Below are 22,346 nucleotides of genomic sequence, written 5' to 3'. Positions count from 1 at the left end.
TATTTTTAAACACGGCATAATTGAAGGGATATTTGAAGTGTATTATTTACATATAGTATTTTATATCCCAATGGCCAATACTGCGTATATGTGTTCTATAGAAATAATGCTTGATTTAAATGAAAAAATAACAACTAAATCTCATGTTTCCTGTGCTTGTAAAATTATATTTAACACAAAGCTTTCAGTCATTACATGTGGTTTCTTTAATCAATGATCATTTATAACAAGGTACTTTTTAATTGAATTAGCAATGAGTTCATTTGTATTGTTTCAATCTTTTACCTTATTTAGTGTGACACTATTTAAAATAAATAACTTAAGTATTCACTTACAACTTAAATTGTAACAAAACAAAGTAAAATCTAATTTTGTTAGAACAAGATTAGAAAAGTTTTTTTATAAACATTTGATATTCTTTTCATTATGCACTTCAAACAATCCTCTATTACAATGAAAATGTTAATCAATATTTTAAATTTCTCCTTTGGGAACATGTACTGAAAAGAAGAGATACCCCTACATAAATTAAATTATGTCAGCCTTGGGTTCTCGACTAGTTTAATTAAATTAATAACAAATAAATCGATGCACCGTTTATGGGTCTTCATGCTACCGGCACTCATTTTTTACCACCCTTTTACCGTATTGGTGTCCTTTGACAATTTGTGAAGTGCAGGTCAATTTTGATAATGAAGCTGACCCAATCTAAACAGCAATTAATTTCAAATAGTGTCGATGACGTCGATCCAAGAAGTCGCTCTAACGATCCACTTGATAGGCCTTTGTCGCAGATCGAAAAAACTTTTTTACTGTCAGCCGAACGTGGAGACTGTCCCACCGTCAAAAGGTTTGCGTTTATTCAACACAAATTTGAACTTTTTATTTATATTCCAGAAATATAATTCTTAAAATAATAAACAGAAAAAATTGTGTGTGTTTTGTTTATTTTTAGGATAATTAATAGATACAGAGACGTACCAGACGAATTCGACATTAATTGCGTCGATCCACTAAACAGGTCCGCTTTAGTTTCCGCTATTGAAAACGAAAATATCGACCTTATTAAATTATTGCTCGAAGAAAACATCGAAGTGAAGGTTAAATTAGTTTCCCTAAACATGATGAGAATACAAATTAAACATTTCAGGATGGATTGTTACACGCCATCAAAGAAGAGTACGTCGAAGCTGTGGAAGTTCTTCTACAATGGGAGGAAGAAAACTTCGTTCCAGGTCAACCATACGTAAGAAAAGACGGTTTGGTTACAATAGATCCTGACAGTTTTGTTTTAGAGTTGGGAGAAAGTAGACAGATCATCATCAGCATTCACAGCTGACATAACTCCATTGATATTAGCGGCACACAGAAACAATTACGAGATCATAAAAATCCTGTTGGATCGAGGTGCTACTTTGCCAATGCCTCATGACGTTAGGTAGTAAAATTAGCATCCCCAATTAATGTTTCTAATTTCAAGTTTGATAGATGTGGCTGTGATGAATGTGTGCACAGCAACTGCCAAGACTCCCTACGCCATTCACAAGCAAGAATCAACGCTTACAAGGCTTTAACAGCTCCATCACTCATTGCTTTATCTTCTAGTGATCCGCTTCTGACCGCTTTCGAACTGTCGAGAGATCTTAGAAGGCTCAGCAGACTTGAAACTGAATTCAGAGCCGAATACAACGTCAGATCTTGCATTCTGTTGTTAATAATTTAGTGACTGAACTTTGGAGTTTTAGGAGATGAAAGAGGTGGTACAAAATTTCGCCACTGCTTTAGTAGACCATTCTAGAACATCGTACGAATTGGAAATTATATTAAATTATGATCCTGAAGGAGATATTTGGCATCCTGGTGAACGACAAACCCTTGGCAGACTGAAACTCGCCATTAAATACAAACAGAAACAAGTAAACACTTATGTTTAGTGATCTATATATTTTACTAAAAAAATGTTCCAGTTCATAGCTCATCCAAGCGTCCAACAACTTTTAGCAGCGATTTGGTACGAAGGTTTACCAGGATTCAGAAGGAAAAACATGGCGTCACAGTTAATATCGGTTGTTAAATTGGGAGTGATGTTTCCGGTGTATTGCTCAATTTATATGCTGGCACCGACATCCAAGATGGGATTATTTATGAAAAAACCATTCGTGAAGTTCATTTGCCATTCAATGTCTTACGCTTTCTTCTTAAGTGCTTATTGATGATTATTCCTATTTTCGACAATAAAAATGTCTTTTTTAGTGTTGTTGGGTGCTGCTTCACAACGAATAGAAATATTGGCTTTGGAATTATTTGGGACAGAATGGGTGCAAGATATGGTGAAAGAATGGAAACGAAAAGAACGAGGGGCGTTTTTCGGAATTGCTGAATGTGGGGTGATAATTTATGTAATAGGTAATTTCAAAAACGATTATAATAATAAAAACTATAATTTTGTGATAATCTAGGTTTGGTTTGGCACGAAATTAGAGCCCTTTGGACTGAAGGTCTGGAAGAGTACATTTCTGATCTGTGGAATATTGTAGATTTTATAACTAATATGTTTTATGTTTTATGGTTTGCACTGAGGACCGTTTCTTGGTTTTTAACATGGGTAAAATACTTTTTACAAAACAAATTATTTATTAAAAATATTTTTTTATTTTTAGAGTGATGAGTATTTTAGGAATAAAGATCCCTATTATCCAAGAGAAATGTGGGACTCTTTTGAACCAATGTTGATATCTGAAGGTGCTTTTGCTGCTGGTATGATTTTCAGGCAAGTATTAAAATTATTTAAAATAATACAATGGAAACAACAAATATGAAATTAGCGTATGTAAAAATAATATTTTGCATAAATAAACCTGTCATACATAAAATGTCTTACCAATGCAGATTGTCACGTCGATACACTGACTAAAAATGAGGAAAAATGATGTTATTTAAGTATTTGTGTTCCAACCAGGTCGACGTATGACAAATGTTTGTTAACGACACAGCGAGGGTGTGTAACCAATTAATAAAATCCCCTCTGAAAAAGTATAACTACGGAAACTAAACTGAAGGACTGAAAAGGAGCAGCGAATAAAAATATATTCATTCCTTTTTAATTTAATAATCTCTTATAAATGTAATTATTTATGTTACCATCCAGTGTGATTAATTATCATTTTCAGCTCAAGAATTTAATTACAACTTGATAGTTAATGTACTTACATTTAACAAATGTTCGTTTTAGCTTTTTGAAACTGGTTCACATATTCAGCGTAAACCCCCACTTGGGACCACTACAAATATCCCTCGGCCGAATGATTATCGACATCGTCAAGTTTTTCTTTATTTACTCGTTAGTGTTATTTGCGTTCGGTTGTGGTAAGTGTGCACAACACCCATTATCAACATACAAACGTATATAATTTAGGTTTGAATCAACTACTGTGGTACTACGCAGAATTGGAAAAGAACAAATGTTACAATTTGCCGAACGGTTTACCGGATTTTGATAACAATGATAAAGCTTGCACTATTTGGAGGAGATACGCAAAGTAAAATATGTTTAGTTAATATAAATAATCGATTAATTATTTTATTGCAGTTTATTTGAAACGTCTCAATCGTTGTTTTGGGCAAGTTTTGGCCTTGTGGACTTGGTGTCTTTTGAACTGACTGGAATAAAAGGCTTCACCAGATTTTGGGCTTTGTTAATGTTCGGATCATATTCAGTAATCAACGTTATTGTTTTACTCAACATGCTCATTGCTATGATGTCCAACTCTTATCAAATTATATCAGTAAGAAAATTGAAAATCTCCCCTAAAATGAACAACTCCATGCTTTGTTCACATTTAAGGAAAGATCTGACACCGAATGGAAGTTTGCAAGAAGTCGCCTGTGGATAAGTTACTTTGACGACGGAGACACATTACCACCACCGTTTAACATAATACCACCTCCCAAAGTCTTCCTAAGATCAATCGGCGTGAACAAAAAACCCCACGAGACCAAAAGCTTCAGGGTAAATAAAAAATGTGTGCCACAGTTAGTTTAAAAATGTTTACCGTTGGTTATACAGGATAAATCCAAAGAGCAAGCGAGAGAACGTCATGAAACTGTGATGAAACTGCTCGTCAGAAGATACGTGACGGCCGAACAAAGAAAACGGGACGATTATGGAGTAACTGAAGACGACGTAATGGAAATACGACAAGACATTTCGAGTTTACGATACGAGTTGATTCATATCCTTCACAATAACGGCATGAAAACACCTCAAATCGATTTAAGCGAATGTCAAGGTGATTTTTCCTGCACCTTTATTTAATTTAATGTTTTATTCCTTGTTTTAAAGTTTCCGGTAAGAAGGGTAAAGAAATGGAACGGAGAATATTAAAAGATTTCCACATAGGAATAGTGGAAAATCTCTTCTCGGACTTGAAATTGGGTGCGACCGAACCGCAAAGCGTTTTCGGCCACATCGCCAAAGTCATTGGCAGAAAAACCACCCTTAAACCCAAAAAGAAGGATTGGAACGCTTTAGTGCGCAAGAACTCGCTGAAAAACGATCCGATTGGAACCAAACAGGAAGCGGATCTTCACATATTGAGGAGGCAAAGTTTAAGAGATCACATTCTGACGAACGTTCAGACTCCGGTTAATCTCGACGACAATAAACTCTTGGGTAATTAAAATGTTATTTTATTAAATTTAAGATCTATACTAATTGGTTTTTTTAGAGTACAATCCGAAATTGTCGGAGGTTCCACGTGGCGCCAGAGTAGCCTACGCCAAATTTATGACGAAGAAGTTGCACGAAGATTATATTAAAGAAGGTGAAGAAGAGGAGAAAATGCAAGAAGCTGTCTCGTTAAATCTGGATGCTCAAAAGAGTAAATATCAATTTTTTGGTTGATACTAAACTACGTCATTTAATAAATAGTATAAAAATGTATACGTACCATATACCTCCTTCTTCTCCTTAATCCAACACCTCGCATCTGAACAAAATCGCACTTTTAATAATTTATTTTCAGCTGATTCACCAGAAATAGAAACTACAGAAAAATCAATGGAACCAGTGAAACCGGTGGAATCCGTGGAACTCGAATCACCGTCATCAGATTGTTTTGATTATAAGGCAAGTAAATTTTGAAAGCTTAGTAATTTTATAAGAATATTTTTGTCGGATTCAAAATTTAATATTTTGCAATTTTAATGTCATTAAATTATTAATTTCACTAATAAAATTGAATTATAAAAATGTATTGTTATAAATTAAATTTATTTAAAGCATGACGGAATATTACAAATTTTCATACCATATTTTCAATGAAAACACACCGAACCGCTCGTAATATCGAACTGATGTCCCTGCAAATGTTTCCAACTAATATAAATATATATTAAAAGTGATTCTAAATTTAAAATAGCGTAATGTTTATTTGCTTAGGCACTGGAAGGACACAGTTCTTCTACCGAACCAATTCTTTCGTGTTTGTCGCCTGTCCCGGAGGATGACAAATCTATCGTACCATCCGAAGGTAAATCTTTTTTTAATTAATTAAAAAGATATGTTTATATTGATATTATGTTACATCTGTTTTATTACAATTGTTATCTGTTTTATTAAATCGCAGACAGCGTTCCATGTTTGACTCCGATTCCAGTGGAAATTAGCGAACCAGAAATCTTCGAAAAAATTGAAGAACATACAGAAATAAAAGAGGAACCCCCTGAAGAAATTCCTGCGCCGAAACGTGTACCAAAAAAATATGGACAATACCAGCCTGAATGGATTTAACAAAAAAAACTGTATATATAAACGCCTAAAATATATGTACTTAACATAGTTAGTATTTTTAGAAGGAAATATGAGATATTACCAGTAAATTTTAATATATGAACTAGCTTTTATTTGTTTATTTAGTTTTTCAGAGTCATACGCTCGTAAAACAATTTTGAATGTTATTCTTTGACATTTAATAGTTTAGGTGCCCGATTTATAAACAATACACTTTGTAGTTTCAATAAAATGTTCTTTAAATAATATTTTTTTAATAAAGTACCCTATTATGTGAGGCAAATGAGACACTTTTATAAAAAATAACAAGCCTTTATTATATATTTTAGTTCCTACAACTATAATAAACTAAATATATACACATATCCTTAAAATATAATGAACTTTAAAAAATAAAATATGTATATATATATAAAAATACAAAAAGATACAATAAATGTATATACATTATAAGTACTTAAAAGTACTAAAACAAATATTATATATAACTTCCTGTGAACAGACAAATGTCATCTATATATATATACTATGACTAGTGCTCTTAATTATCACTTCCAATCGACTATTTTATAATTTGATATTGAATTTATCGCACCCAAATCAAAGAGATTCACAGTGAGAAGCTGATTTTTTCCAATTTCATCTCAATCTTCGACCCGGGGATTTTGTGCTTTGGTTTGTTGTTTGGGATTGACCGTTCCATAATTGACAATCAGTTCGTCACAGTCGTTTTGATAAAATCCAGGATCCGGCATACTCATCGCGGCTCTAGGCGAAACCAGGTTCGAATATTCGTCATTGCCCCTCGGTATTGAATACATGCTTCTACCACGGATCCTTCTACTTATTGAACTACCTGTGGATGAAGAAATAATTATTGTATAATTTGTTAAGAAGTAAGATGAAAAGTACTTACTGACTATTCCTATATGTTCGGAAATGTCTCTTTGAACGTCGCTCACGTCCCACATCGCCAAAAACGCCTGACAACAGTTCTGGTTTGTGTAATCGGGTCTTGCGTAAGGTTCGTATGAAAAACTGTAATGGTGAGCGATCGCCGCCAAACACATTTCAATACAAATTAGAAAATCCTAAAAATAACAACAATGCAACACAAATAAAAGAATTTTCGTAATTAATTACTTGTAGTCTAGTAGATAGACTTAGACCATCATCTGTTGTATGAGTACTGGGACTAATAATTCCGGAATAAACCATAAAATCGATTATAACTCCTTGGCTAAAAAATCCCAATTAACATAAAATGAATGATTTTGAAATCGTAATCTTACAAAAATGAGAAGAAAACCACGGCTTTAATACATAAAAATTTGGGTAAAGGTTTCATAGGTCTCAATTCGGCCAAATTGGCTTTGTAGAACATAACTAAACAATACATGGCGACGAACTGGGATAAATTGTTCACAGCTATTAAATACGGAAAAGCGACGTTCCCTTTAAATTGTCCGTCTCCGTAAACATCCAGTGTTTTACAAATACTAAAAATAAACTAAGTAAAATGTATTGATTATTTTATGCAAGTTCTTACAATGATATAGCTGTCGTGAGTGGTCTGACAACTGTGTACTGTAGAATTCCATGTTTGCAAATATGGACAAACTCCCTTTAAAATATAACACAAAAATAAATCGGAAATAATAAACGATTATATATTTTGTACCTTCCCATTTCCCAATCAGGCAAACAACACAATGGAAAAATGTGTTTGACTTGAGGTTTGAGTTCTAAACTCGCCTCCAAATCCATTTCCATGTTGAGGTAGTTCAGTAAATATCTCATGAAATTATAAATCACATAAGCTTCATAACATTCTCTTATACTGTCCACATAAACTGACTGTTTAGGATAAATCAGACCCAACCACTAAAAATTTATTATGTCCAGAATTTTAATTTAATTTTCCATGACTTTTACTTACTGCGTTAATTGCGTATATTGGAACCATCCACAAAACTCTGTAAATAAATTATAATATAAGCATAGAATAAAGCTTGGCTTATTTTTTTAAATGAAATAATATAAATATTTAGTTTACATTATAATTATATACTTTACGTTATTTAAATAAAAAATACTTGTGCTATAATTAACTGTTGATATAAATGTTATCAGAACTTACAAGAAGTCAATATAAAATAAACGTAAACAATGAGTATTTATAAACTAAATAATCAATTTATCAATATTTTAACACTTGAAAACTCAATTATTCTCACCTGATAACATGTTTTTGCAGCTTGGGCTGAGTGTAATGAATGACATGTTGAATGATTTCCCATAGGGAAATCGGAATGGCGACCCAAACGAAAATCCCGGCGACCAATATTTCCTGGTCGTGCTTGTTGAAACCGTCCTCCAGCGATCGCACAAGGAACAACGGCACGAAAACTAAGGCGGCGATCGCATAACATAAAATCGCCAACGGCCTGATCCACAGTCTCCATCGCGAGAGGCACGTTAAAACGGCTTCCAAACACATGATTTCCTGTTGCACATAATTCGGGTTTGGCGTGGTTTGATCAAAACATTGTTCCACTGGCAATCGGGGTAATCACACAAAAACAGCTGATCGGTGTCAAACTGATAGGTGTAAACAGAAGCGGGATCAACTTGAGATGGGTTCTTAATTCGTAGTTTGGCCGCACGAAGCACATGAGAATTTATATGAATTTCCAAAACTAATTGATTTATTTTATTACACGTACTTCAAATTATAGTTTTATTATGAAATTATTCATTTAATTCCAGTTTTATTTACTTTCTTAGTCGGCCATCAGTTGTCGCCACACTTGTATGTTCTCGAGTTATGCAACTCAAATGATCCTCAACTATGAAGTGGGTTGCCTAAGTTAATAAATGCGGAATATTTAATTGTCTTTTTATCAACCATAATTAAATATTATTAACCATGCTATTAAACGGTGTAAAGCGCTACAATTATTCAATAATAATAGCAACTAAAACTTCCTAGAATATGTTAACAGCCAAATTGACCCTGTGCACGAATTGAATTAAAACAATAACAAGAAAATAATAATGTTCAAGTGCGTAATTCCAGCAATTTTATCCAGCCAAATCGGAAACAGTGGTTGAATTTGATAATCAGAGTAACAGAGCATGCGTATTCGAAATCGAAATAATGTTTTGCTCTTTTATTTAAAAGTCGAACTGCGCGTTGTTCGCTTATCGTTTTGGTCTTCGCATTGTTTACATGCCGACAGCTGATTTTGACGGCGAAGACCGTGTTTGTGCAAGCGAATAAACCGAAATGAACATGATTTCGGTGACAGAAGTCGTAAGTAGATCGCGGCTCTGTTAATTGACGGAGATCGATAGCCTTTTATTTTTAAATCACGATCTCTTTGTTTATGACCTGTACCATATCTGTTGTTTGTCTGTTTATTTGTTGAACGACCCGAATATTTTTTTATGTGGGGGTGGTCTTATTTCATGATGTACGTGTCTAATTTATGGTCATGTAATAAATTAATTAATTATATGCGCGTTTGAATCAATCGTTAATATAAAAAATTGAATATTGTAAAAATTGCATTAAAAAAATATAAATTTTGCTAAATTATTGATTAATCCATTACAAAATTATATTGTTTAATTATATATTAGAGTAAATAATATATAATATAAAAATTAAACAACCAGTTTATGAAATATTTTTTTTTATTAAATATTGACCAAAACTTAACTATTATTTTATTTGTATTTTATAATTTCAATAAATGAATATTATTTTATTTTTCAGGTTAAAAGTGTTGGACCAAAACTGGTACCATTCTTCAAAACCACTGCCATTTATTTTGTTATGTTTATATCGACTGAAAAGCCGTCAATTTTCAGCACCGTTATTAAGTGTCTACCGATTTGGAGTCTTATGCTCTTTGTGTTACTTCACGGCCTTTCCCTTGGCGACCAGTAAGAAAAAACATCAAAAATTATTAGTGTTGTCTATTTTGTAATGGAATATTTGTTAAATTGAATGAAAAAAGTTTCCTGAAATATTCAATTTGTGTTTTAGACATAAATATTCGAGAAGAATTCTGATCGGCCTCCTCTTCTGCAGCATCGGGGATGCCTGTCTTATTTGGCCCGGCTATTTCGAACCGGGGATGTTATCATTTGCTGTTGGACACGTTTATTATGTTTTGGCATTCGGATTTAGGCCCCTCAATATGAAAATCGGAGCATTTTTGTGCGTTTTGGCAGCTATAAGTAAGAAATTCATGAACCCTTACTTATTTTCAATTTTCAGTGTTTTTCCACTTGTCTTATTACATTGTACAAATACCACTTTAACTTGCACAATTTCGATCGATTACAACCGACATTACTCGTGCATTACACTTGTTTCATGAATGATTCAAATAAAAAAAGAGCTGATGATGCATTACTTTTAAATCAAAATCGATTCATGATTAAAATAATGTACATATGTAACTTCGATTTAAATTCAAAAGAAATGATTAGAGAATCACCAGTTATTATCGGCACGAGTTCTCACTTATTTTGATAAACTATTATGCAATTGCTTTAAACAAATTAAATACTTTAACTATTTAACAACTTATAAATTATACATACTACATATAATACTCTATGTTTTCATTATCACCAAAATATTTTTAGGTTTGGCGCTTTTGATTCCCGGTTTGGAGGGCGTTTTGAAAGTAGGAGTACCAATTTATACCATGATAATTACAGTGATGGTTTGGAGGGGCATAGCAAGGGCGCAATTTTTGGAAGTAATAAATCAATGAATTTTTAATAAATGATAATATTAAAATATGTTTGTTGTTTCAGAACGAGTGGACTTTTAGCAGTATTTGCAGTTGCCTTGGAGCAATATTATTCGCTCTTTCTGATCTCATTTTGGGTTTGGATATGTTCAGTTCTAAAGTAGAGCATTCCCAGGTAACACTTTTTTCAATTTGTTTTCAAATATTACGCCAATTTTTAAGACTTAAAAACAAAACTCATTGTTTAAAACCAATGTTTATTTTAAGAACGTTAAGTTAATAAATTACAAAGAGCAAAACATTGATTTCTTGATGATTATTAAGCTAAATAATTAAATACCAGAACAAACTTGTGACAAACTAAATAATTAACACTTAATTGAACAGTTTTATTTCGAAAAACAATAGTTAATTTAAGTGTTTATTAGTTTAAACGTAAAAAATAATATACGAAAATATTTAACCGATAAAGATTAAGATAAGATTTAAGATAACAAAATTTGGTAATTTACAATTTTGAAATTATAACAATTAAAATATTTGTATATTTATTATTTTCAGGCTTTGGTGATGTCGACATATTACGCAGCCCAATTGGGGATCGCACTGAGTGTAGTCGATTCGAAATCTTCCAATTAAACCTACTTTAATTACTGTACTGCTACGCTTATATTTCTAATTAGTAGAAATATGCGGTTCATATTTGGCTCAACAGATACTCTCTAGTCTGGTTCTTATGATTTTATTACATATTTACTACTGTTAGTTTTATTTAGTATTTTAGTGAAAAAACATTTGCGATATATTAAAGTATATTGTGCCAATGAACAACTGATTGAACTTCTGCCTATTTAGAATTTAAATAATGTTAATAAGAGAAAATAATCGTCTTCCTGTTTCCACATTATAATGAATCAAAATGTTACAAAAATTGATTCGTTGTTAGACTGCACGTTTAGAGACTGTGATCAATAGGTATTTAGAAATGAACTGATGTGTTAAATTCAGATAAAATATAAACTGTAAAAGTAGAAATAGTTTTCTTTAACCCTTTAACACTACTGCAATTATTTCGTTATTATCTTTTGATATATCCAAATAAAAATTATAATTCTAAAAATAAACAAACATAATGTTGCTTATCAACCAATTTTAATGATGTTTAATAAGTTTCCTTAAAGGAATATTTTATTAATAAACAAAAAAATTATATTTTGCTGATTATTTGTTTACCCAAAAACTTATTAATATGATTTGTTTGTCATCTAATAAAAAACTTTTATCACGTGCATATTGATAAGCTAAGTTTCTATTAGCAAAACTTGACCTTTATATTAGAATTAATCGATCGGTCTTAGAAACGAACTCCTATAAATAAACCGTATCAGATAAATCATAAATTATTCAAATTGAATGCAAAAAAGAGTCGGTAAATCATCTCAAGGAAAAACAAATGTTTGTTTATTTCAAATAATCTTTTTTAGCAAAATTATGTAACCCAAAAAATACGCACAAAATATCGCAAACAATAAACAAAGTTTGTAAATCGTATTAACTTTTAACGACACGTGCCACAATTGACGTCACAATTTTTTTAATCAAGATTCATTGAAATTTGTTTTATAATTATTTTCCCGTTTTTATCTGCGATCTTATTTGGAAAATTAAACTTTTTGTTATAGTTTTTTAGTTGATTGATGATATAAAACATTTTTCTTGTTTGCACGTCACAATAAAATATAAATCAATTAAATTGCGGAAATGATTTCTTTGTTGACTTTCGTGGTAATATTCCCGCAATTTTATAATAAAAGCTGATAAAAATTCAGATAACGTGGCATGAAAACAGCGATAAACACTTTGCATCTGTGTCAATTTGAGGTCAATAATTCTAACGTCAATAGATAAGGGTCAGTTAGAGGCATCAATGCCGTTTTGTCATCGTTTCTTTGTATCGTTCGGGTAAACAGAATTATTGTAATTCCATTTATGCATTTTCAGCAGATGAGTCTCACCTTTTTATAGTGTGTGGCCCATTTCAATGAGGGACATCCTCAAAATTTATATTATGTATAAAAAATCATAATTTTTTTATGAAATTTGATAATTTGATATACCCATTTCAGAGGTGCTTAATCCAGTAGTGTAGTTAGATTTTCTAGCTTGATTTTCCATGACTAATTAATTACCTTTTGGTTTTGGGACAAAAAACGTCAGATTTTGTCTACAAGTACATATTTTCATGTTTTACAATTGAAAAAACTATGTTAAAATCGGACAAAAAATAAAAATTTTATGTGGGCCGCTTTCAAATGAGCCACACTGTATATAATCATTTCAAAATTATATTAATAATGAAATTAAAAAAAGAACTACACATTTACAAGAATATCTTTTTTTTACATTTTAAATTTATATATGATAATTTTATATTAAATATATTATGATAATTTTATATTAAAATTTATTAGTAATATAAATATTTATCTTGTCTAATATTATAATATTAGAATTAAATTAAGATAATAAAATATATAAGTTATGTACACTAAAATGTACGTATTAACACAATTATTGTTAGTTGTCTACAATGGTGTAATTAGATATGATAGATATATGATTTTCATGCCTAAAAAATTATCCTGTATGTTTTGATTTTGGGCCAAAAAACGAGACATTTTGTCTATAAGTACATGCTTTACAACAGAAAAAATGTTTGTCAAAAAATATATATAATATGGGAGTGTTTCGATTTCTAATAGGCAACACTATTTGTTTATCACCAATGAAAGGTGTTCAAAAATCTTTGATTATCAAATCTATAACTTAAATAAAATTAATATAAGATTATTTTAATAATTGGATAATTAATAATATATTTATGTATAAAAAATTAATCAATTAGATTTAAAAGAGTAATATCATGAATAAACATAAAATAATTACAGTACAGTTTAACAGTATTGATTATAAATTATAATTCACTAGTGACTTAACATTATACAATTATATTTATCAACAATTATTTCGACCTACTGTTTTTATTATTGAAAATGTTAAGCAGTTCAAATAATTTAATCTCCATTGTTTAAACGCTTAAGTTCAATAAATTTAATTATGATTGAATTCTAAAAGTAAACATTTCAGTATATCGAGTTTTATTATTAATATTTAATCATTGTAATATCGCATTTAAATGTGTTTTATTATTAGCTTTATGAATATTGGGAACTGTAATTTTTTACATTCATATCAAAGATATAATTCCCCCACCTACAAAATAAATTACTTTAATAAATGAAAAATATAATAAAATTGTTTAAAAAATTCACAAATAAATTTATAACAGAAAATTGCAAGAGAAGTTCACACATTTCACAGTCCAAAGGAACCCATACCATAAGAAACAAGAAACAAGGAGGGTGTGTCACATTTATATTTATAGTCCAGTTACCTGGCGACCGAATTCCTAACCTCACTTAACGAATAGTGTTACAAGGTTAAACGAACTAATCGACGTTTTTTAACTCTCCAAAAGTAAATATGAACCGAAAATAAATCGGATGGAAAAAAATGAATGTGAAACAATAAACGCCAATGGGACACATTAAAATCAATACATCAGTCCTAATAATTTGCAAATTTTGGGGTTGTTGCACGTTAAACGTCACACAAACACTAGAACCTTCAAATTCAAAATGCGGCCGCGCGATTGGCCGACCGAAGACCACACCACTACGCCACGCCAATCGTCATTGATGCCGTGACGTCACCTCACTCCCCACCACCAACCGAACACATGCTTTATCCGATATGTTTTTTATCCGGTTTCCGCAGTTCGTCGCAGTCTCTGGAAGAGTCGTGTTGTTTATTTCTCGCATTTGACATTGTTATAGACGTATTGTGCGTTTCAGTGCTTGTTACGGAAGTTGAAAGAGATAGTAATATGAATCTATCGTTTGCCGGATGCGGATTCCTGGGCATCTACCACGTCGGGGTGGCGTCGTGTTTTCGCAAATATGCGCCGCATTTGTTGCTGAATAAAATTAGCGGCGCGAGTATTGGCGCTATAGCGGCCAGTGCTATGTTATGCGACCTGTCGCTCGGTAAGTTGTTAAAATGCAATTTGTCTAGAATCCTTACAAAATTTAATGACGACCTTGGCTTTGACACAACTATTATGGAACAGATAATTATAATTTGATACTATTTTGAACCGGGGGATTTCGATCAGCTGTTACTTTATTAATGAACGAGGTTCAATGTGGGTTTAAACTTCGATGTGTTTATCATATTGGAAATAGATCTGACGGTTGTTTGTGTGATTTTTTTAAACATTAATAATCAATTTTATATATGTATAAGTTTATATCATTTATTCATATACAGTGTGGCCCATTTTAAAATGGGGACACCCTCATAAAATTTGTATTTTTGCCAATTGTAAAGCATGAAAGTTTGTACACAAAATCTCACTTTTTTGACTCAAAACAAAAACCTACAAGGTAATTTTTAGGTATGAAAATAGAAGGAATCATATTAACAATTTTTTTATAGAAAATCTAAGGACCACCTCCAAAACCCAAGTTCATAAAAAAAAATTACATATTTATTTTGAATTTATTTTTTAATCAAGTAGTCTATAAAATACTCTGTCAAAAATAGCACAAATTATCTTATCTTTAACATTATTGGAATATTAAACTAGTTAACTATACTCAAATAAAAATATACTACAAATTACCACAGAATAATTGACAAAGATACCCACGAACAAAAAAAATACAATAAATACATTGATGTGTAAAGTAAATAAAATTTGGGTTCAAATGTATTAGGATAATGTTCCAATATTCTTAAAAATAAGATAATTAGTGCCATTTTTGACTCTACAAATACATAGTTTCATGTTTTACAATGGAAATAAAAAGTGTCACAATTAGAAAAAAAAATATAAATTTTATTGGAGGGTCCGGCTTCGAAATGGGCCACACTGTATGTTAATCTGATAAGAACAGAAAAACTCCAATTTAATTAAAAACTAGAAGGAATTTTAAAAAAATGACATTTAAAATAGTCTTTCTAAGAAACTGTTTCTTGTTTTTTGGGTACGTTCATATTTCATCCTTTTCTTTTTGATTTTATTTGTAATTATTGTTATAAAAATTGTGTTATATTTAAGCTGGTTATATTTAGAAAAATATTTAATCGAAATATTAGTTTTCAGTACCCACTTAACATTGACTAAAATGTATTTATTTAAATTGAACTTTTGTTATAATTTATATTGGTCAAAGTTTGCAATTTTTATCTCATTATATGCATAAAAAACGTTTTGTCCTTAATTATAATTTATCTTATCTACCTTTTATACACATGCAATTAGTAATCGTGACGTTCATTTAAAAATTCACCCATTTTCGATATCAAAATTGTCTTTTTTATAATAATAAAACGTGTCATTTTAATTTTTTCTTTGAACACCTGTAGATGATAATTGAAAGAGGAAACCACCTAATGACTTACGGCATTCAAAAAGAGATTAATCTGAAATAACTACCTGTTCTCGACAAAAAATAACATTTATGGACCTCTGCACAGTACCTGTACAGTCATGTCCCAACTTGCTTCGCCTCCCCCCCTTTATTGTGTTTATTTATCTGTACATCGAGTTCCGTTCGAAACGTGAACTGTTACAAGACGTCGACGAAAGTGTTTGATTCTTGTCGGCACACATTCCAATAACATGTACCATTACGTTTCGTAAACTGTACCGTTATGTTTCCTGCGATTAAGAGAAAAGGTTTCTTTCCAATGCTTAAACTTGCGAATTTTTATCGGTGGCAATTAATTAATATTGACCTTACACAATTAATTGTTGCTGAGTTTCACGGGAGTTGTTTATGGATTTCGGTTCGTAGATGATCCTCGACTTTATCTTAATGGGTCACGAACCTTCGATATAAGTTATTGAAGTTTTCATGTAATTTCTTTTGTTCAAGTTCGTGTTTTATTTAAATTTTTTATCGAAGCCAAAGGTCGCGAAGAAAAAACTGCGACTTACTGACAAAAAATTGTTTTCGTAGCTTAATTTTGCGCCGTGCGAATTTAAATGATAACAATTGGAATGAACAACGGTTATTTACGACTCTTTATAAAGAGCATACGCAGAATTATTCGATAACTTTTGTCAACATGTTTACAATCATCGACATGTGTTGCTAATTGTTGAAAAAAATCCACAACTTTAACTTTTGTTTTGATGTACTTTTCGAAAAGAATATTACCGCACAAGCCTTGTTTAACAAACAGTTGTGTAAATGTTGATGTGGACTTTCACAGTATTAAATAAAATTGTAAATGTTAATTCAAGAAACTATTTAAAATCACAGATAACGTATCGTATACAAGCATAATATTGTTAATTTTTTAAAAACTTAATTCAGAAGTGTGACCGCTTATCGCATATAAATATTTAAACCAGATTTATACTAGGAAGATATAAAATCCAACAAAAATATTTACAATAGCGTACAACAACACATTTTGCAAATCTTCCGAAAACTGTGCAAAAGTTTACTAAGATCTACATGATTTACTGTTTGTTTTTCACATGCATTATAATATGTTTGATTTGCGATAAACACAAGGAAGTGATCAAATATTATTGTATGTAAATATTTTTCCAGAGATAAAATCGATTAATCAAATTAACTGTTTGTTTCTAGGTGATGTGACGAGTAATATACTGAGCGTGGCGATCGAGGCACGCAAAAAATCCCTCGGTCCGTTCAACCCTACGTTCAACGTGCACAATCTGCTCAGGGATGGGTTGGAGAAGTTCCTGCCGGAGGACGCTCACCATCGCGTCAACGGCAAGCTCCACGTCTCTCTCACCCGGTGGTACGATGGCAAAAACGTCATTGTCTCCCATTTTGACTCCAGGTAATGAAGACTAATTAGTTGTAATGATTTTATTGGCTTATGAAGCTGTGACAGTTTAAAAATTAAGTAATATAATTTGGAAAAATCAATAATGGTTTCTTATAAGACGGTTCTTGGTTAACGTGCATGCCAAAAAGGAACTTTCCAGTCTCAAAATTAGTGACTTTACAGACATTTCAGTTAGATCATCGACATGTCAAAATTTGTGGAAAAACATTAGTAACTCAAAAACTATTGGGTTTTGATACAGGTCAAAGTATAGCTATTTTTCTTGCAGTTACATGTAGAATTAACAACAAAAATATGCAGAGTGTACCATTGAAGAAAAAAAAAAATAGAAAAGTAGTTATAATTTCTATAAAAATTTCAAATCAATATCTTTTTCCATTATCCATAAACTTTTAATGAATAAGTTAGGCGGTACAAATTTTATGGAGGTGTCTCTCTTTCAAATGGGCCATACTTTATGTGAATAATTAATAATTTTTGTTGACAGGGAGGAACTGATCGAAGCACTGTTAGCGTCAGCATTTATACCACTGTTTTCTGGCATTTTCCCACCCAAGTTCAAGGGTGTCAGATATGTGGACGGAGGATGCAGCGACAATTTACCGACTTTAGATGAAAACACAATTACCGTCAGCCCATTCTGCGGCGAAAGCGACATTTGTCCTCGAGACGACAGTTCGCAACTCTTCCACGTGAGTTTATTGTATTTTTATCGTCGCCAAAGGTTTCCACGCGTCTCCTTTGTTTGTTTATTGGATTGAATCACTTCAGGACGTAACAGTCGGTGAATGCAGCCGTTTTTATCGTTGTTAAGTAACCCTGACAATTAATGTGTGGCGTGATTTTAAATTACATCAACCTTAATTGAATAATTCACATTAATATTTCCTTTCCAATTAAATATAGCGAATATATGGGTTTTGAAAAAGCAATTATTAGGATAAGAGAATTACAAAAGAATGTTTAACAAATTATTTCAATACTATCCAAAATTAAAGTCCTTTACTAAACTCAATCAAATGGGAAAAGTTTGAAAAGTGTCCCTCTCTCATAATTTTATTCTGATTGGCTTAGAAATTTGAGAAACCGTTCTTGACAAGTTGCCCCGTTATATAAAGATTTAAATTCAACCCACTAATTTTAAACTAACTGAATAATACACATCAAAATTTCCTTTTCCAGATAAACATTGCGAACACAAGCATCGAACTCTCCAAATACAACATGTACAGGCTGTTCCGCATCTTGTTCCCGCCACAGCCGGAGATACTCTCTAACATGTGCAAGCAAGGCTTCGACGATGCCCTGCGGTTCCTGCACAGGAACAATCTGATCAATTGCACGAGATGTCTGGCCGTCCAATCGACCTTTGTCGTGTCCGATACGGTCGAGGATCACAGCGTGTACGATCCGCATTGCAGCGAATGCAAAATGCATCGACAAGTGAGTTTTTAATCGTTACGTAACGGTTGGAGTTCTTTTCCGGCTCTGCGATATGCACTATTCGTGTCTAGACGAAACAAACTTATTTTTGCCAATTAATTTTTAATTAAAATGTTGGAGACCAGATGGTTCGCATTCGCTTATTTACCTAAAAACTTTGATAAGATATTGCAGTATTAATTAGTTATTATGTTTAAATGTTTTTAAATGATTCACTGATGCATGATCTAATTGGCTAAAGAGTTTAAGATATAGAAGTGAAAGGTGGATAATAGAAGAAAAAAAATATCTCGCGTATTAATAAAAAAAGAAAATTAATTCTTTAGCATAATTTCTTAATTCATTAACATACATATTTACCTTTTATTTTGAAATAAAATAAGATGAATATTTAGATATTTTATTCTTATGCCTTCAATTTAATTCTTGTCTATAGGAAGCATTGGTTTCAAACATGCCTGACACAGTCTTGAGCATTTTCCAAGAAGCAATAGATACAGCTAACAAAGGATTATTGAACTGGGTCTTCAAACACAGAGGGATGAAACTATTGTCTGTACTGAGCCTCCCCTACACATTGCCGGTTGATATTGTCTATGCCACATTTACCAAGTAAGTTTTTGTCATGCATTTACGTATGTAGACATTAGCGTGTAGGAAATTACAGGTTTTATTGTGCTTTTTATTGTTGTACAAAGTTCAGTGTCATCACTAATGATAACCTGTTGTGTTTCGTTTTTGTACTTGAAAAAAAAACCGTAAAAATCATTGTTCGTTCTCCACCTCCTTGTTTGTTTTATGTTAAATTAATAATTGGTTCAATAACTGAGTTAAATCCATTAAAACTTATAAAATAAATCTCTCATTTATTGAATTATCCAAGTCGCATACATTTACTAACAAAAACACATGTCGGTTTTCATTGTACATATTAGACTTGGGGTGATACCGGCAATAAAAGCTGGTCCGAGAGTGGCACTGAGAAAGGTGACTGAATTCGAGTTCATGAATGTAATCGGAACATCATTGGAAAGACGATCTCTTCAATATCGGATACATGACAGCATGCCGGTTATGTACACACGTTCTGCATGCGAACATTTGGTTGTAGACAAGAGGTGATGTCAATTATTTTTATTTTTTTTTTTTTGGGTTTTTGGTTGCTTTAACTCTAAAACTGACTTTAAATTTGCTAATATATAAACTAGAAAATGGTTTCCGCTCACCTCTTTGTGTAAAATTAATCTTGTTAACACACTGACGTATACAATTGGATTTATAGATTGATGGTGGCCGCACCGCAACTCGGAAACGGCGTCTGGGAGGTCAGCAAATATTTCATGGACCAAATGGGCCATGTCCTCTACAAAGTGAATAAGAAACGACAGCAATTAAGCGCCAAAATTACTTGCCAATTGGCCATCACTGAATACGGTGCCAGTAAGTAATTCGAAAGTCTAATTTCGTACATTTATTAATTGATTTTGATGTTTCATTTTAGATAAATACGATGTTGAATCTTGCCAAGACTTGAACGCTGAGAACAAGATGAATCTGAACTTCACCCTCAACTTGGACAACAGGTAATTATTATTAATGATACTTTAATGCGAAAGTTATAAATAATACCGGGGTTTATGGAACACTTGGCATATGCATGATACGGAACAAAGGCGTTGCAAAGTCCAGAGTATTATTCGTGATGAGTCATTGCGGACGATCTGAACCACCTTTATGTAACAAAAAACAACGATAAGACGAATTAATAATCGTTATTATTATATCGCGGTGGAAACACAGAGTCAAAAGAGCAAATACCGCCAACGCAAACAAACTTGTTTTATGATAACAGTATTCGATATATCTTTGTTGCGAAAACGGAATTTCATTTTCTATCATGTGCCTCATAACAAAGAAGATTAATAAATCGATGTTTTTTGCAGTGACTTGCCGTTAACACAAAGCCCACAAAGGAAGATAAAGAACATGCTCCAAAGGAAACCGAGTTTGACCATCAGCAAAACCGACACAATGGACAATGACACATTCGAACACATTTTACAAATTACCTCGCAACAAGACACAATCATGGCTTATTACTATTTGGATGAAAATAATAAAGTAAAGGTGACAGAAATTTTCGACCTAACAGACGCAGAATCTCCAATAGTTCAAACCAAAGAGGAGAAACACTTGAACAACGGCCTCCAGTTCGACGACGAATGGGACGACTCTTCTTTCTGTGAACATGCTGATGATCGTAAGTTGCAATATCATACCAGATTTACTTTCAATAACACGTTATTTTTACAGTGGACTCTCAATATTCCCTGGAAGATGTTCTGGAAGGCGACGCTTGTAACATGTTCTCGGATCCAGAATCCGAATGGACGGCCACTTGTAAAGTGGAAGAACCGGACGACTATTTGCACGCGCAAAATTCGTCCGACGATTTGAAACCGGAGTCCGAACAGGCGAACATTTCGGATTATTACAGGAATTATAAAATTCCCACATTCACTTTTGATGAAATCGATCCGTGATGGTCTTTATATAGGGACAACTTGAAACTGATACTGTGATGAAAGCTATGATATAAAAGGGCAACTGGTAATGATTTTTGTTGAAAAATCAATTATTTTAGTTAGTTGTAAATAATCTTACATAATATTTTTTAAAACATTGTTTTTTTTTTTCTGAAAAAAAAACATTTTATGTTTAAATTTAAAAACATTCTGTACTAGAAACATTATGCGCTGTGACTAATATTTTATTTTATAGTCAATTGGAAAATTTACTTGCATTTTTATTTTATTTTCCAGTACTTACACTGGTAGTTTTAATAAAAGTAAATTTTCTGATCTGTTACTTAAGTTCTAAGTGATATCCATAGAATGTGATATTCCCTGTAGTTATTTGTAAATAGAGAAAAATGATATATTTTTATATTAAGTATTATTAATTAGAATAACAAATTGTGTAATCTATTAAGTTTATTATATATTTAACTGACGAACATTTTATTTATATCTATAATATTTCCTAATCAAGGTGATTTGTTATATAAAAGTATGTTATTTATTATTATATTTATTTGAAATTTAACTGTGTTTATTATTTATCAAACCTACGAAAAATAGTAAAAAGTTGCTGTAAGTAGTTATTGAATGAGAATTAGTCTTCAACTTTACAAACACTTATTTCTTTACTAAGGCGATTCAGTTATTACATTTATTTGTATTAGAATTTATATTTTCGTCTTACAATTTAAATTCAAAATGGTAATAAAAAGGAGTAAAATGTTGGTTTAAGCAACGCTGTATACTAACTAATCGACGTATATAACACAAACATGAATTAAATGTATAATTTCTTTGAATTCTAGA

General features: G+C 31.7%; 4 protein-coding genes across 5 annotated transcripts; 3 read left to right on the top strand and 1 right to left on the bottom strand.

The window, feature by feature from the left end:
- Nucleotides 1-646: 646 nt before the first annotated feature.
- Nucleotides 647-6,009, top strand: LOC109598186 (transient receptor potential protein). Its single transcript, XM_049969525.1, has 20 exons — nucleotides 647-850; nucleotides 956-1,100; nucleotides 1,151-1,246; nucleotides 1,296-1,438; nucleotides 1,489-1,690; nucleotides 1,746-1,916; nucleotides 1,968-2,202; nucleotides 2,254-2,406; nucleotides 2,460-2,605; nucleotides 2,661-2,770; nucleotides 3,233-3,366; nucleotides 3,416-3,539; nucleotides 3,590-3,785; nucleotides 3,845-4,009; nucleotides 4,067-4,289; nucleotides 4,343-4,672; nucleotides 4,728-4,880; nucleotides 5,025-5,128; nucleotides 5,441-5,531; nucleotides 5,628-6,009. The coding sequence occupies exons 1-20, from the start codon at nucleotides 693-695 to the stop codon at nucleotides 5,789-5,791; spliced, it is 3,243 nt and encodes a 1,080-aa protein (XP_049825482.1). The 5' UTR covers nucleotides 647-692; the 3' UTR covers nucleotides 5,792-6,009.
- Nucleotides 6,010-6,088: 79 nt separating this feature from the next.
- LOC109598161 (transmembrane protein 184C) lies at nucleotides 6,089-8,570 on the bottom strand. The gene is made up of 8 exons (XM_020014004.2): nucleotides 8,029-8,570; nucleotides 7,731-7,767; nucleotides 7,473-7,675; nucleotides 7,341-7,415; nucleotides 7,084-7,290; nucleotides 6,935-7,031; nucleotides 6,708-6,882; nucleotides 6,089-6,647 (listed from the first exon to the last, which is right to left on the bottom strand). Exons 1-8 carry the CDS (start codon nucleotides 8,289-8,291, stop codon nucleotides 6,436-6,438), a joined length of 1,269 nt encoding a protein of 422 aa, XP_019869563.1. The 5' UTR covers nucleotides 8,292-8,570; the 3' UTR covers nucleotides 6,089-6,435.
- Nucleotides 8,571-8,964: 394 nt separating this feature from the next.
- Nucleotides 8,965-11,592, top strand: LOC109598160 (lysoplasmalogenase-like protein TMEM86A). Its single transcript, XM_020014003.2, has 6 exons — nucleotides 8,965-9,107; nucleotides 9,573-9,742; nucleotides 9,846-10,039; nucleotides 10,454-10,569; nucleotides 10,628-10,738; nucleotides 11,125-11,592. The coding sequence occupies exons 1-6, from the start codon at nucleotides 9,081-9,083 to the stop codon at nucleotides 11,200-11,202; spliced, it is 696 nt and encodes a 231-aa protein (XP_019869562.1). The 5' UTR covers nucleotides 8,965-9,080; the 3' UTR covers nucleotides 11,203-11,592.
- Nucleotides 11,593-14,405: 2,813 nt separating this feature from the next.
- Nucleotides 14,406-22,065, top strand: LOC109598159 (patatin-like phospholipase domain-containing protein 2). Of its 2 annotated transcripts, XM_049969792.1 has the most exons (10): nucleotides 14,406-14,669; nucleotides 17,292-17,508; nucleotides 18,005-18,209; nucleotides 18,700-18,960; nucleotides 19,397-19,572; nucleotides 19,896-20,078; nucleotides 20,243-20,400; nucleotides 20,462-20,543; nucleotides 20,904-21,220; nucleotides 21,274-22,065. In XM_049969792.1, the coding sequence occupies exons 1-10, from the start codon at nucleotides 14,510-14,512 to the stop codon at nucleotides 21,501-21,503; spliced, it is 1,989 nt and encodes a 662-aa protein (XP_049825749.1). In that variant the 5' UTR covers nucleotides 14,406-14,509; the 3' UTR covers nucleotides 21,504-22,065. The 2 variants fall into 2 exon arrangements, with proteins under 2 accessions (XP_049825749.1, XP_019869560.1); XM_020014001.2 differs by lacking the exon at nucleotides 19,896-20,078 and having other exon boundaries at nucleotides 14,407-14,669.
- The last annotated feature ends 281 nt before the right edge of the window (nucleotides 22,066-22,346 follow it).

This window comes from Aethina tumida, chromosome 7 (genome assembly GCF_024364675.1).
Source record: "Aethina tumida isolate Nest 87 chromosome 7, icAetTumi1.1, whole genome shotgun sequence".
In the NCBI taxonomy this organism is placed as follows: domain Eukaryota; kingdom Metazoa; phylum Arthropoda; class Insecta; order Coleoptera; family Nitidulidae; genus Aethina; species Aethina tumida.
Note: the sequence above shows the minus strand (reverse complement) of the source record. Positions and strands in the feature narration are given on the sequence as shown.

Coding starts and splice junctions, on each gene's coding strand:
- LOC109598186 (XM_049969525.1), top strand. CDS start 693: ATGAAGCTGACCCAATCTAAACAGCAATTAATTTCAAATAGTGTCGAT. Junction 4,290..4,342: donor CGATTTAAGCGAATGTCAAG/GTGATTTTTCCT, acceptor CTTGTTTTAAAG/TTTCCGGTAAGAAGGGTAAA. Junction 4,881..5,024: donor AAATCTGGATGCTCAAAAGA/GTAAATATCAAT, acceptor ATTTATTTTCAG/CTGATTCACCAGAAATAGAA.
- LOC109598161 (XM_020014004.2), bottom strand. CDS start 8,291: ATGTGTTTGGAAGCCGTTTTAACGTGCCTCTCGCGATGGAGACTGTGG. Junction 7,416..7,472: donor CCTGATTGGGAAATGGGAAG/GTACAAAATATA, acceptor TATATTTTAAAG/GGAGTTTGTCCATATTTGCA. Junction 6,883..6,934: donor GTCTATCTACTAGACTACAA/GTAATTAATTAC, acceptor TGTTATTTTTAG/GATTTTCTAATTTGTATTGA.
- LOC109598160 (XM_020014003.2), top strand. CDS start 9,081: ATGAACATGATTTCGGTGACAGAAGTC. Junction 9,743..9,845: donor GGCCTTTCCCTTGGCGACCA/GTAAGAAAAAAC, acceptor TTTGTGTTTTAG/ACATAAATATTCGAGAAGAA. Junction 10,040..10,453: donor GTGCGTTTTGGCAGCTATAA/GTAAGAAATTCA, acceptor AAATATTTTTAG/GTTTGGCGCTTTTGATTCCC.
- LOC109598159 (XM_049969792.1), top strand. CDS start 14,510: ATGAATCTATCGTTTGCCGGATGCGGATTCCTGGGCATCTACCACGTC. Junction 14,670..17,291: donor GTTATGCGACCTGTCGCTCG/GTAAGTTGTTAA, acceptor GTTTGTTTCTAG/GTGATGTGACGAGTAATATA. Junction 20,544..20,903: donor ACCCTCAACTTGGACAACAG/GTAATTATTATT, acceptor TGTTTTTTGCAG/TGACTTGCCGTTAACACAAA.